We start from the raw sequence: 14,676 nt of genomic DNA on the forward strand, positions 1-14,676 counted from the left end.
TGTGTACGCCAGACTGGGTAAAATGGCAGGTTCCCTTTCCTGAACCATTTGGGAGCTTACAACAAGATGCCAGCTTTCGTAGTAATTTTTATCTGGTGCCAGTCCATAAATAACCAGATTTCAATTGCACAGTTTGCAATGGTGGGATCAGAACTCATGACTTCTGGGTTGCTCGTTCAATATAACCACTGCACTATGAATATCAGTAATGTATCTGGCGTTACAAGAAAAGTTACACTCCATATTATTTTAGGGGATAATTCATATGAAAGCAAGCCTTAGCACTTGTCAGCTTTTTGGGGTAAATTGCTTGAGCAAATCCTAATTTAAAAGCTACTCCATCAGTCTATTATTGTAGCATTAAGTATTCTGTTGGTTATTCATAGGTCCAACCTGTAAACTCCACCCCCATGCCAGTGTCTATGTCCAGTTCAGAGTATCAGTTCCAGGCCACAGGTACTAGTAACCCAATGCCACCTCCTGTGCAACCTTCTCAGCCACAAAAGAGACGTTTCACAGAAGAAAGAGCAGCAAATACACCAGAAGGACTTCTTGGATACCGGGTAGGTATACACATAATGTGTGTGTTTGAAAAAGCCACTGATATATTACACCAAATAATTAATTGCATTTAGGATCGAGTAGGTGATGTTCAAAAAGGAGAGAGCATATTGACTGACATGATGGTCAATGCATGATACAACTGGACAATCCCCTTTTATTGGAGGTGGTAAGAACAGCCATCCATTTGTAAAATACTGAGGCACACATAGCAGAGAAAATCCTGTTTTAAGCAGTTGGTGAAACTACTACACTAATAAGATATCAAAAGAATATCCCCCCAAGGCTAATAAAACAGTTAACTGCATACTTTTAAAGAGAAAAATGATATCATGTTGAATTTTGGCAAACTGAAATTATGCTTGCTGCATGTTGTGCAACTTTAGTAACTGGTAATGGCTGTCTGATTGTACTAGGATAGATGGCATGCTGATTTTCAGTTGATAGCATAATGTACCAAATATGTTTAAATCTGTTACTTCATTACATAATGAACCTAAAAGAACAGTCGAATTATGTGTCTTGTACTCATGTGGTACCGATTTTAAGTAATTGTGGTTAGAAGCTGCCTTCTTAAGCTTTAATTGATTCTATTTAAAAGAAACAATTTCATATGTCCTCTGCTGGCAGCACGGTCGGACAGATCAGGCCTCTTCCTTCATCTGAGAAAATATTTTTGTGGTTTTTATTGAGTTCAGTACCCATCTACCATATATTGCAAAACCAGTGAATATCAAAACTGTTAACTTTTCTCCCAAATCATTTTTTAATTAAACAAACACGTTGCTTAATTAGACCTGTTTAAACACATACATTTTCAGTTCTCAGCCACCATATATGCAAGAACTATTTTGTGAGAACATACCTGCATTCAAGCAGGAAGTTTTTCTAACATACTGGTTTTAGTTGGTGATTATTTTGGCAAAACAGATTTATTTGCTCATTATTTTAATATACAATATAAACATCAAATTTGTCCACACTTGTGAATGCAGTGGAGGATTGAGAAGGTGAGGTAGCTTTATACGTGTGCTGCACTTACTGGTAAACACCTCCTATATTAAAATATTGCAGCAGTTTGTTCTTCTGAGCTACAGCACACCATTGTTGCTGCAGATATACACTGTTTTGTAAGAACATTAAGCATAGATCAAAAAAGGTCATTCAGCCTATCAAGCCCATTCTTTTCAAAGACTGTGCACTAACGCCGTTGGATTCCACTGAATCCATTTAATCTGAGGAAAGGTTCTGCACATGGCTCTGTTCCTCACAGGTAAATTGAGTGAATATTGGAATATCTATCTTGTCTTCATCCTTCATTATTCACAATGGCTTTCCTCAGCATGAAATTTGAGTGGCCGTAGCAATTTATGAGTCACTATATTCCACAGAACATTCAGCCATCCCTATCTGTTCTTTATAATCCTTTATTGTATTCCCAATTAAATACTTACGCAGCGCATTCATTTTAAAGTTAATCGACAGCATTAGCAATTTTAGGTGAGAGTCTGTTCTATATATCCACTACTGTAGGGGAAACAAAATTCCTTCTTATTTTGTCCTGCTTGAGGCTTGCTAATTTTAGACTCGCATTCTCTAGTTCCGTGCTCCAAGTTAAATAACCAGCTTGCATCAATCGTATGCATTCCTCTCGATATTAAAAATTGGGATCATCTTCAAACTTGTCAAAAGCCCTTTGAAGTTAGGAGCCCAAAATTGCTCACCAAATTTCAAAAGTGACCTTACCACTGAGCTTTGAAAGGTTAGAATAATTTATTTCAACTTGTTTCAGAGATGATTCTGAACTTAAACAACAGTGCTGTAATACAGCAGCGCTCTTGATTTGGAAAGCAAAGCAACTTTAAGGAAAATATTTGATACAAAATGCTTTTCAGTCACATCAGTTGAAGGATCAGTGTATTGCAATGGATTGATTTACTATTCAAATATAGGTTTAGGGTTGGATGGCTGTGAATCAACAATAAGTTTAATAGCACTCCTTACAATCTATTAAATTGATGTTCTGTATCAAGGTATTGCTTAGTTGACAGCAAGGAAGCAAATGTAGCTTTGCAACAGAGATGTATATTCAGGATTTTAAAAGTATGCTATTAGCTGTTTTGCTTGCTAATTTACTTTGTGAATATTGACCATCTAAAAGCCAGTAGTAGAGGTCCATGCCTTTTCCCATCTAATTCTAAAGAGCTCTAAGATCCTGTTTACGTTAGAACAACTAATTTAATATTGGTGTACGTTAGTCATAATCGAATTTGTTTTATGCTTTGTATGCAATCACGCCTGTTGATTTCTGTGGCCTTTTTTCTACTCATAGCACGGACCATTTCACTTGACTAATCTAGGTACTAGGAGCAGTCAGGATATGGGATCTGGTTTGAAGATAGCTGCTGATTCCATCCTCTTTGGAAGGGGAAGAGAAAGGTAAATAGTTTTCTGTATTGATTCAAAGGTGTCGTTTGTTTGAGAGATCTTTAACTAGATCTATAAGGGCCAATTTTCCTGACCCCAAGTTCAGGGCACAAAGTTCAGGAAAAGCGGCAGAGATCCAGTGAACTAGATTTTTACATTGTCCAGGGACGTCTGGGGCTTTCCTGGGTGGTTGGAGCTGAGCCTGCATCTACAGTGAGATCAGGCCCATCATAGCTATGTAAATGCAATAATAGTGGAGTGTTCCCAGCCTTGCACCTCATTTTCTAGAATGAACACGTGCTGGGTGCCTATAGAATCACAACACTGGCATGTTCCTGAACTCTTGCTGATCAGAGGGTCCATGGGACCTCTGGGTACAGTCCAAAGACAATTCATGTAGTTCTATGATGCTGAAACATTGTATGTGAGCTAAAACCTTAAAATTCAGCCAAGCCAGAGACACTGCCGTTTACTTAAACCTGAGGTAAAGAATTTTAAAAAAGGTTTTAACTACCCCCTCCCGCCTCAAGGGTATTCGGGTGTAATCGGGACCAGCTGGCTGCTGATATGCAGGTATGGACCAGAAAGGCCTTCAACGTCACCTCTTTTTCCTGCCCCTTATACTAGCAATAGGCCCTACTCAAGGATACATGGCCTGGGACAAGATGTTCTGGTCCTCTGAGCCTGGCATGCAGTTTGGGTAGGCTGCACCTAGGGCAGGGAAATCTACCCTCTTCTTTGAACCATATAAATTTGGTTGAATCCACAGTGAACATGGAGACTTTGAAAATAGCAGTTACACAATTCTTGCACTGCAGTGACAACTTGTTTGATGGCAACTACTCTTATTTTAGAAGCCATTCCTGTGTTGCCAGCAGGTTTAGGAAAATGGCAGTCTCCCTAGCTTGGCTAAATTTTAAGATTTAGCTTACTATGTTTCAGCATCACAGTATTACATGAATCACTAATATATTATGATGTGGAGATGCCGGTGATGGACTGGGGTTGACAATTGTAAACAATTTTACAACACCAAGTCATTTGCCTGAGGAAGGAGAAAATCTCCGAAAGCTTGTGAATTTAAAATAAAATTGCTGGACTATAACTTGGTGTTGTAAAATTGTTTACAACTAATATATTAGTGTGATACAGTATTAAAGTTACTGAAATGTCAGCTTTACCACTGGAATATTAAGCCAATGTAACAAAAACAGTAAAAATCAGTTTTAAATAAATACATTAAACACTTCTGCTTGTTTTCTCCCATTTTCCTTTTTGTGTATTTTAACTTTAATTTTAATTTTTTCCCCCCAACTAACCTATTACATCTAACCTTTTCAAAGTTTTAAGTTCATAAAATTGTATTTAACCTGTTTTCTTTTTACCAAAGAGTTAAAAACAAAATGGGTATAAAGAATGATCATTAACTTTAATTTTTCTTTCAAAAAATATCTTATTATTTAAACCCAATAGACGATTGAATATGCAGTTGAGGCTAAAGCATCCTTAATTCATGACTAGATCTCTATTAACGGATATTAAGTGGAAGGGTAAGGCCGATCAGGGACCAAAAAGATCTACTCATGGAGGCAGAGGGCATGGCCGAGGTACTAAATGAGTCTGTCTTTACCAAGGAAAATGATGCTGCCAGAGTCTCAGTAAGGGAAGATGTAGTTGAGATACTGGATGGGCTAAAAATTGATAGAGGAGGTACTAGAAAGGCTAGTTGCACTTAAATACGTCACCTGGTCTGGATGAGATGCACCCTAGGTTGCTGAGGGAAGTAAAGGTGGAAATTGTGGAGGTACTGGCCATAATCTTCCAAACATCTAGATACAGGGGTGGTCTTAGAGGACTGGATCATTGCAAATGTTACACCCTTGTTCAAAAAAGGGTGCAAGGATAAATCCAGCAACAATAGGCCAGTCAGTTTAACCTCGGCAGTGGGGAAACTTTTAGAAACCATAATCCGGGACAGAATTAGCAGTCACTTGAACAAGTGTGGATTGATTAGGGAAAGCCAGCAAGGATTTGTTAAAGGCAAATCGTGTTTAACTAACTTGATAGAGTTTTTTGATGAGGTAACAAAGAGGGTAGATGTGGGCAATGTGGTTGATATGGTGTATATGGACTTTCAAAAGGCGTTTGATAAAATGCCGCTTGTCAAGGTTTGTCATCAAGATTGAAGCCCATGGAATAAAGGGGGCAGTAGCAGCATTGTACAAAATTGGCTAAGTAACAGGTAGCAGAGAGTAGTGGTGAATGGTTGTTCTTCGGATTAGGGAGGTGTACACTGGTGTTCCCCAGGGGTCGTACTAGGGCCATTGCTTTTCTTGATCTATGTTGATGACTTGGACTTCTGTGTACAGGGCACAATTTCCAAATTTGCAGATGACACAAAACTTGGAAGTGTAGTGAACAGTGAAGAGGATAGTAATAGACTTTAAGAGGATATAGAAAGGCTGGTGAAATTTAACATAGAAAAATGCAAAGTGATACATTTCGGTAGGAAGAACGACAAGAGGCAATATAAACTAGAGGGCACAATTCTAAAAGGGGTACAGCAACAGAGCAATCTGGGGGTATGTGTGCACAAATAGTTGAAGGTGGCAGGGCAGGTTGAGAAAGCGGTTAAAAAAGCATACGGGATCCTGGGCTTTATAAATAGAGGCATAGTGTATGAAAGCAAAGAAGTTATGATGAAACTTTATAAAACACTGGCTTGGCCACAACTGGACTATTGTGTCCAGTTCTGGGCACCACACTTTAGGAAAGATGTGAAGGCCTTAGAGAGGATGCAGAAGAGATTTACTAGAATGATTCCAGGGATGAAGGATTTCAGTTACTTGGATAGACTGGAGAAGCTGGGGACAGAGATGGTTGCGAGGAGATTTGATAGAGGTATTCAAAATCATGAAGGGTCTGGACAGAGTAGATAGAGAGAAACTGTTCCCATTGGCAGAAGGGTCAAGAGCCAGAGGGCATAGATTTAAGGTGATTGGCAAAAGAACCAAAGGTGACATGAGGAGAAACCTTTTTACATAGCGAATGGTTAGGATCTGGAATGCATTACCTGAGGGGTTGGTGGAGGCAGATTCAATCATGACCTTCAAAAGAGAACTGGATAAGTACTTGAAAGTAAAAAGTTTGCAGGGCTACGGGGGGGGAGTGGGACTAGCTGGATTGCTCTTGCATAGAGCCAGCGCAGACTCGATGGGCCAAATGGCCTCCTTCCATGCTGTAACCTTACTGTGATTCTATGATTATATTTTTGGTTACTAGATCTTTTTCTGTTTCATCTTTGATTAAGGATTCTTTTACCTTGCCTATCACCAATGTTAAGCTAATTGATCTATAGCTCTCTGGACTTGTTCTATCTCCCTTTTTAAATATAGGAATCACATTAGCTGTCTGCCAGTCCTTCGGCACTATTCCCTTTTCTAATGAATTTTTATATATATGCAAAAGTGCCTCTGCTATCTCTTCCCTAACTTTTAATCCATCCGGACCAGAGGTTTTATCCTCTCTAAGTTTGATTAGTTTATCAATTATCTCCCCCCTTTCTATCTTAAATATCTTTTATCTTTTTTGGTCTCTTCTCATGTTATGCCCACCATGTTAGTCTTCCTGATAAGTACTGAGGCAAAGTAATTATTGAATATTTCTGCCATTTTGCTGTCATTATCTGTGAGTTTATTGTGTGTATCCCTTAGTGGCCCTATCCTGATTTTTCTTATGTTATTTATGTGTCTGTAGAGTACTTTACTATTCCTTTTTATATTCCTTAATAACTTAATCTGGTAGTTCCTCTTTGCCTTCCTAATTTTTTTTTTACTTCTTTCCTAACCTTTTTGTATTCCCTTTTGTCATCCTCCTTTATTGTCTATGTACTTAATGTTTGCCTTTTTCTTTAATTTCAATTTTGCCCTTCTTTATTCATCCTTGGTCTGTCACTACCGGCTAGTTTGTTCTTGCTTTTTAGTGGGATATATTTCTCCTGGACTCTAGATTACCATTTTAAATGTTTCCTGCTGCTGTTCTATTTCTTTGTCAGTAATTTTTTCCAGTTTATTTTCCCTAGTTCCATTCTCATCCCCTTAAAATCAGCTTTTTTCCAATTTATTACTTTGGTCTTTGTCTGTCTTATGTCCTTCTCAATCATTATCTTAAACCTTATTATGTTGTGATCGCTATTGCCTAGATGTTCCCCTACGTTTACTTCTCATCTGTTCTGGTTCATTTCTCATTACTAGATCCAGCAGTTCTTCCACTCTTTTTGGGTTTTTTACATACTGGCTAAGAAAGGAGTCCATTCCTTCTACCTGTTTACCTATCTCTTGCCAGTTTATTTGGGAGTAAACGTTCTTTCCGTTTTCTTTCTGTTTTTATCATTTTACTTCCTTCCCAGCCCCGTAGCAAATAATATCAAACATCATTAGTTTCTCAGCCTCGGACTGTTGTGTCTTCAGCTTACACCACTGGAAATGTCTGTGTTCTAATACTGTAGCCCCTACCAACTTTGATTTTTCTTAACATTATCAGCATTCATATTTATCTGTGCTGCTCAATTTGTGTTGAAAGTCCATGATTCTATAATTTAATTTCATCTCTATTGTTTATAAAAAAAACTTGCAAGTATTTTATACAGAATAATAAAGTAAACTGTTGCAACTTTTTATTTTTTCTACTTCTGCTATTTGACTTTTTTTGTCTGTACTCCCATCTTTTTATCAGCTGAAGGAGTTGCAGTATAAGAACTTCCTACAGACCCATTAAAATAGTATGCCACGCATGTGAAAACAAATTTAACACATGCCACTGATGTATTCTGTGTATATAAAATATAGTACATTTATCATTTTTTGTTTGTAGAATTTAATATGGGATACAACAGTAAAAATGGTTGTATTCCAATTGAAAATTATGGATATGTTTTTAGGCAAGTTCTAAAGATCCTAATATATTTGGATAGTGACTAGTTAATTTCCTGGATATAATGGTTCATGCTATATAGCATAAAAGTATGGTATACCTTATAGGTTCACATCAGTTCTACTTTTCATTCCCTATTTGTTTCATACAGTGTTGTATGCAACAATTTTTAAAAAAAGGTTTGCCTAAGAATGTGTGAAATTAAATTAACATACAATTATCTTATATTTTTGCATGAAATATAATAGGTTTACAATGATAGTTCATTGAAAAATTGTAACTATTGAAACTGTGCATTGCCTATTCTGATCAAAATATTTGAGAGTCAGATTATTCTTACTCTGTATCTTGCAGGCAGCTGATGCCCCTGCTATCCAACCATGGAGATCATTCTGAAATGCCAAAAACCTCGATGCATATGTTGCATTCTTTAAACATGCAAGGTGAGGACCCTCCATACTTAGCAGAACAAGGGACTTGTGTTTTTTTAAGTCAGGGTCACACTTGATGACCTATGTCTTAACCTTTTCAGTACTATACAAGATAAGTGTGTGAAAAATATATTGATTAATCCAACAGAACTAGAATTTTTTTCCCTCCTAATTTTCTTTGTCCCTTCTCTTGTGAAGGGAGTAACTTATGCTAGGATACAGTACTTTGGGTATCCAAGTGATTTCTCCATGTATAAGCTTAGATAGTAATTGTTGGCGGGCTAATTCATAATTAAAGTGTTGCGTTGTGGCCTGACCCCCATCGTCAAGGCATCCATGTGCATTTATATTGATAGAGTTGTGAGGTCGTCTTTCTTCGCCAACCTTTTACCTCCCCCCTGTCCTTCATCTGGTGATGCTGAGGTCACCTGTACATTGTTGTCTTAACTGAGATCAGCTATTTCAACACAGATCAGTAACCACACCTGGGACTTTCCTGTTCTGTATGGTTTGCTGTTGCAGTGTTGGCGTTACATGCTGAGCCATGAAAGGGTGGTGTTAGTTTTTAACTTTGTATGATTAGAAATATTCAACTTCTTAAAGTAAGTTCAACTTGCTTGCTGTTCATCCAGTGCATAAGCATTCAATGTATGGTGCGACCTGATTCCTATAATAAGGAGCACTGGCAAAATGCGAAAAGAGGGTATTTTCTGTACAAAATACTGCCTTCATTGGTATTGGTAGGAAATTATCTTTTGTTCATGTATTTCCCCGTCCTGCAGTACTGTGTTCCCAATTTTATCTGGAACTGCTTCAATAATACATGATATAGGGTTGGGTTCTGTCATAGTTCTGTTATATGGGAGTTGGTGCTTCAGACTGGCTCACTGCGACTAATATTCAATTGCCTCTGGATTGGCTTCTAGATCTGCCTAATGTACCAACTCGTATAAGTATTTGGTGCCAGTCGAGGATGTCAATGAGTTCCTTCCTTTGCTTGGTATTGGAGGTACTCCAATGATAGAGATAAAATGACAGGGCTCCATGGGAGAGAAAGTATGTGACTGCGTGTGGTGGGAGTGTTTTGTAATGCAAGTACTCTCCTGGCCTTCCTTTACTAATGGAGTCTCTAGGGTGTGACTGGTTCATTTTGTTTTTTTTTACTGGTAGTTATGGAGTAAAGAGTTAATGGGAAAGCAAGTGCATCATTTTGTTTTCTCTTGAGGCCATAACTTTCTGATGCAGCGTCAGCTTGGAGGAGCAACTTTCAATATGTTCAGAAATAAACTACTGGCTACACTTTCAGCTGAATGTTTGAATATGTTATTTATTTTAAAGTTCTGAAGGAAAATTTTCTTTAAAATGCTTTAAACATTTCAGGAAGCTGAAAAGTGGTTGAAATTTAAATACGAGGCAAATTGATCATATCACTAACTTGATGCAGTAATGTTTGAAAATAAGCAGATTGTTATTTTTTTAATAACATTTATTTACAACTGTGATACTTTTAGGAAAAGTAGTAGATTTAGGGAACAGTAGAAAAAGTAGAATAGAGCATGAAAAACAAGTATATTGGCTTTTGGACCATGCAGTGGAACTGAGATTTAAGAGTCTGAAATACAGTATTCCAACCATTAAAAGGATGAGGTAGGTTAAACTATGGTATGCAGATTTATTTTGCTAATTCTAATATATTGAACAAAAAAAACTGTAGCTTAGACAATCACCATTCCCATCAGCTTACACAAGATAAGGGCTCATGGAGTTGGGGGTAACATATTAGCATGGATAGAGGATTGGTTAACACAGAAAACAGAGTGTGGGGATAAATGGCTCATTTTTAGGCTAGCAGGCTGTAACTAGTGGGGTGCTGCAACGATCGGTGCTTGGGCCTCAGCTATTTACAATCTACATTAATGACTTAGATGAAGGGACCGAGTGTAATGTATCCAAGTTTGCTGACGATACAAAGCTAGGTGGGAAAGTAAGCTGTGAGGAGGACACAAAGAATCTACAAAGGGATAGAGACAGGTTAAATGAGTGGGCAAGAAAATGGCAGATGGAGTATAATGTGGGGAAATGTGAGGTTATTCACTTTGATAAGAAGACTAGAAAAACAGAATATTTTTTAAATGGTGAGAAACTATTAAATGTTGGTGTTCAGAGAGACTTGGGTGTCCTCGTATGAGAAACACACAAAGTTAGCATGCAGGTACACCAAACAATTAGGAAAGCAAATGGAATGTTGGCCTTTATTGCAAGGGAGTTGGAGTACAAGAGTAAGAAAGTCTTACTACAGTTGTACAGAGCTTTGATGAGACTTCACCTGGAGTACTGTGTACAGTTTTGATCTCCTTATCTAAAGAAGGATATACTTGCAGTGCAGCAAAGGTTCATTAGATTAATTCCTGGGATGAGAGGGTTGTCCTGTGAGGCGAGGTTGAGTAGAATGGGTCTATACTCTGGAGTTTAGAAAAATGAGAGGTGATCTAATTGAAACATATAAGATTATGAGGAGGCTTGACAGGGTAGATGCTGAGAGGTTGTTTCCCATGGCTGGAGAGTCTAGAACAAGGGGCATAGTCACAGGATATGGGGTCGGCCATTTAAGACAGAGATGAGGAATTTCTTCATTCAGTGGGTTGTGAATCTTTGGAATTCTCTAGCCCAGAGGGCTGTGGATGCTGAGTCGTTGAATATATTCAAGGCTGACCGACACATTTCTGGATTCTAGGGGAATTGAGGGATATGGAGATCGGGCAGGAAATTGGAGTTGAGGTTGAAGTTCAGCCATGATCTGATTGAATGGCGGAGCAGGTTCAAAGGGCCGTATGGCCTACTTCTGCTCCCATTTCTTATGCTCAGATCTGGTAATAAAGTTCAGGTTTCAGATTCTAGTTCAAATGACACGAGTTTAGGTGCTATAATTTGAGTGTGTTTGATCTAGTCTCAGTTAGTATATTGGACATAGTTTTCTATTTTAGCATGGAGAAAGACTGCTTGAATCATGCCTTCTGAGTAACTATTACAGAGCAACACTAATTGCCATAGAGAAGCCTTCATTCTAGATTGTCGCCTTTACCTGGTTGAAGGAGGAATGTATGTGTATTTTTTAGTGTGTATAAATATGTATTATATATAAACATGGAACTGGGAGTAGGAGGAGAAGCATATGCCTTGACTTTAATTCTTACAAATGCATTTATAGTCCTGTACAGTTGATTGTACACACAATCTCCTGGCTACACTTTCAGCTGAATATCTGAAGACATGTTTTATTTTTAAAAGTTCTAAAGGAAAAGTTTCTTCAAAATGCTTTCTCATGTTTTGTATACAAAGAAACATTACTTCATCAGTGAGGGCCTATCTAAACATATCTCCTCTAATATACACCACTTCCTGCTACATTTCAAACTATTACTATTCTATCGGTGAGGGCAGGCAGTCAATCAGTTTGTAGACATGCTGAACTAACTGCAAGCAGTTGCCTGTAAGTTTACAGATTGAGTCTCGTATTCCACCCACCCCCTTTCTCCTGAGGAGCTGAAATTTAATTTGTGGTGTGAGGAATTCATGTACTGTTGCCTTTCATGAATAATAGCATTTACAAAATACCCACTTCACGTAAGAAAGCATCTGATTACTCATGTTGATGTCTGTAGCATTCAAGGGATTAATTGCAATCATGTGGAGTTCCAATACAAGATCACTTTTTAAAACATTTTTTTTTATAAATTGCATGTATCTGCACTCAAACTCATTGTTTATAAAGGAATGATCCTATTTCTTTCAAGATCCCTAGAATAAGTGTCTTATGCTGCTACTGTAGAGTCTTGTGTAGGTACCTACAATATTTATACAAACTGCATAAATAAATGTACCTTTGTGTACATCTAACTTGCCAAAGAACTAGTAAGTTGTCAAATTACCATAATATATTTGGAGAGAAAAAGGGAAGTGATATGTCTGATTATTTTTATGCATTGTCAGGTGAAGTTTTTACATTAATATCTAATGACTTGTTAGAGAATGTGGATGTGAGAAAAGTTAATCAAGATTAACAGGTATAACTTTAGTCAATCTGAAGGGTGTTGTTTATCAATGGGAGTATTTTTATATAACTAGGCATAAATATAAAAGCTAGTGTAAAGTTTCTGTAATTGTATGTGCTACAATTTGAGCATAGTTCATATGCAATTGATCTGAATTAATTTAATTTTCCCTTTCTTTTGTGTCTTGTGTTCTCTTACATGTTTCTGATGGGACATCATCACCTGCTGCTGTCAACTTGACATGGTTTTATCTGACATCGTCATTTGTGTACAAATGGTTTCTTTTAATGTGTTAATTGTCTGTAAACATTTTTAAACATTAACGATGTGTTTGTTCTCTTTCCCACAAACTAAATAATTTTCTTTTTTTTTTGATATTGAATGTTTCTTGGCTTTCTGGGTGTGTGGGGATGTTCTTTTAAAATGTAGGTCATATCTCCTCTCCAAGCCATAAGCGACACAAGACTAGTGATAGCCTAGGTGCCCTGGCCCAGTATGGGGAGGATTCTTCAGACGAGGAAGACGACCGGCATAAGCGAGGTGGGAGGTACCGAACTTCTGGAAATGCATCACGCAATATGTATCATCCCTACTTTCAGCACTCTATCCAACATCATCATCCTCATCATCACCACCACCAGCAGCAGCAGCAACATGGTTTACCAAGGTCCCAAAATTCCATGCCCTTCTGGATGGCACCCAACTAATATTGCGAATGTTGTAAATGTATTTTTGTCAATGTTCTCTTCACCATGTGCAGCTAAACTACAATTGTTCAAATGAGCCTGTCTGTGCTAAGTGCAGTACTATTACCCAATCTGCCAGGACTCCTGGAATTAACTTCAATGGACCATCATAATCAAATGGCTGACTGCAACAGTGGAAGATGGACTTTTATCCAGGGAGCAGAAACATGTGAAGAACTATACTATTGATACTTTTACAGGAATACATCAGCTGCAGTAATGTGAAGAGTAAAGTCACAGATTACCATCAACATACAAATTCCAGAAATGAGGACATAGTGAAAACCCCAGCTTTTCCCACTGATAGTTTGCAGAAGCATGATTCATGCATCAATCTTTTATGTTGTAATGGGCAAGAATTTAGTGTATTAAATACAGCTGTAAAATAAAAGTATGTGAAAGAGGTGTATAGCATTAAACTTGGAATTATTTTGTAAAGTGTTGAAAATCACAAACTATTTCTCTTTAAATTTGGCTTTCAAGCAAAATGGAAAATTAATCCATTCTAGTGCTGCTATTTTGATTATTGGTCTAGCAATTCATACTTGGTACATTAAGCAATTACAATGCTCCCAGTCAGATTTTTTTTTCACCCAATACATTGCTTCCTCAGCTACTGGACACACAAAAACAAGTGAATACAAAAGTCTCTTGAAGTTAACCCTTAAATTGGCAGTGGGGCTTTAACCAAAGTCATGGCACTAAAGCGAGAGAAGTTCCACAGGAATTCAGCCCATCCATTTCTGTCTGCCCTATCTGTTCCAACTAAAATTAACTTGAAAAATCTTAATTTACCCCAGCTATGCACTGTTCAGTTTGGAGCTGGAAATTTCAAAATTAACTTTGTATAATTGAACTGGATCATTATTTGGACATACACGAAAATGCATCTACCATAAAGCCTATTAAATCAGTGTGCCATGAATTAATGCATGAGATGTTGCTGTCTGAGGAATAAAGCTATTCTTCACAAGAAATTTAAGCAATGATTACCCATTATCACACTAGTCCAAAGTTGGAATGGAATTTAGGATTAATAGAGTGATTGAGTAGAAACTGAGGTGCTGACAGGTTCTAGTTTAAAAACGGTGCATTTTATTTTACAATACAAAGACTTTATTTTAATCCTTCAGAATATCATACAGAAAAATAAAATACTAGGTGATTTCTAAATATATGTTCAAAGTCAGGTTGTGGCAGAGTCTTCAGTCTGCTCCCTTACACATTCACCTTTGACCCAAGATGTTTTCACCTCTGCTGCCTTTTGACTTGTGGTTTGCTGAAAAGTTTCAGAAAATCTCTCTCTAGCTTTGGCCCAATTCTTCTGTTTTTTGGATCTGACCATCTGTACATCTTCAATGGAAAGTGGTAGAGTGGCCCCCAAGCCAGCTTGTGACTGATGAAGTTGAACTTGAATCTGAAAAATAGATACAAGGAAGAAAAAAGTGTACTGTTTGGGATTTAACAAAGGAGTGGCAGGGTACAGGTGCAGTATTAAAGGGATTTTTCTGATTTCCCTTGGGAAGC

The 14,676-nt window shown here is 37.6% G+C and overlaps 2 protein-coding genes and 1 non-coding gene across 8 annotated transcripts in view; 2 read left to right on the forward strand and 1 right to left on the reverse strand.

Moving 5' to 3' along the window:
• Nucleotides 1–13,554, forward strand: part of LOC137320816 (KH homology domain-containing protein 4-like) — a 51,099-nt gene extending 37,545 nt beyond the window's left edge. For all 4 annotated transcript variants that reach the window (XM_067982688.1, XM_067982689.1, XM_067982690.1 and 1 more), the window contains exons 11-14: nucleotides 387–563; nucleotides 2,894–3,000; nucleotides 8,275–8,363; nucleotides 12,833–13,554. In XM_067982688.1, the coding sequence (XP_067838789.1) occupies nucleotides 387–563; nucleotides 2,894–3,000; nucleotides 8,275–8,363; nucleotides 12,833–13,110 (651 nt within the window). In that variant the 3' untranslated portion in view covers nucleotides 13,111–13,554. The remainder of the gene's footprint in view (nucleotides 1–386; nucleotides 564–2,893; nucleotides 3,001–8,274; nucleotides 8,364–12,832) is intronic.
• Nucleotides 1,557–1,666, forward strand: LOC137321311 (small nucleolar RNA SNORA47). Its single transcript, XR_010962779.1, has one exon. It is a non-coding gene; the product is annotated as a small nucleolar RNA SNORA47 (small nucleolar RNA).
• Nucleotides 13,555–14,221: 667 nt separating the features above from the next.
• Nucleotides 14,222–14,676, reverse strand: part of aggf1 (angiogenic factor with G patch and FHA domains 1) — a 56,086-nt gene continuing 55,631 nt past the window's right edge. For all 3 annotated transcript variants that reach the window (XM_067982684.1, XM_067982686.1, XM_067982685.1), the window contains one exon: nucleotides 14,222–14,566. In XM_067982684.1, the coding sequence (XP_067838785.1) occupies nucleotides 14,336–14,566 (231 nt within the window). In that variant the 3' untranslated portion in view covers nucleotides 14,222–14,335. The remainder of the gene's footprint in view (nucleotides 14,567–14,676) is intronic.

Source organism: Heptranchias perlo, chromosome 4 (genome assembly GCF_035084215.1).
Source record: "Heptranchias perlo isolate sHepPer1 chromosome 4, sHepPer1.hap1, whole genome shotgun sequence".
Taxonomy (NCBI): Eukaryota; Metazoa; Chordata; class Chondrichthyes; order Hexanchiformes; family Hexanchidae; genus Heptranchias; species Heptranchias perlo.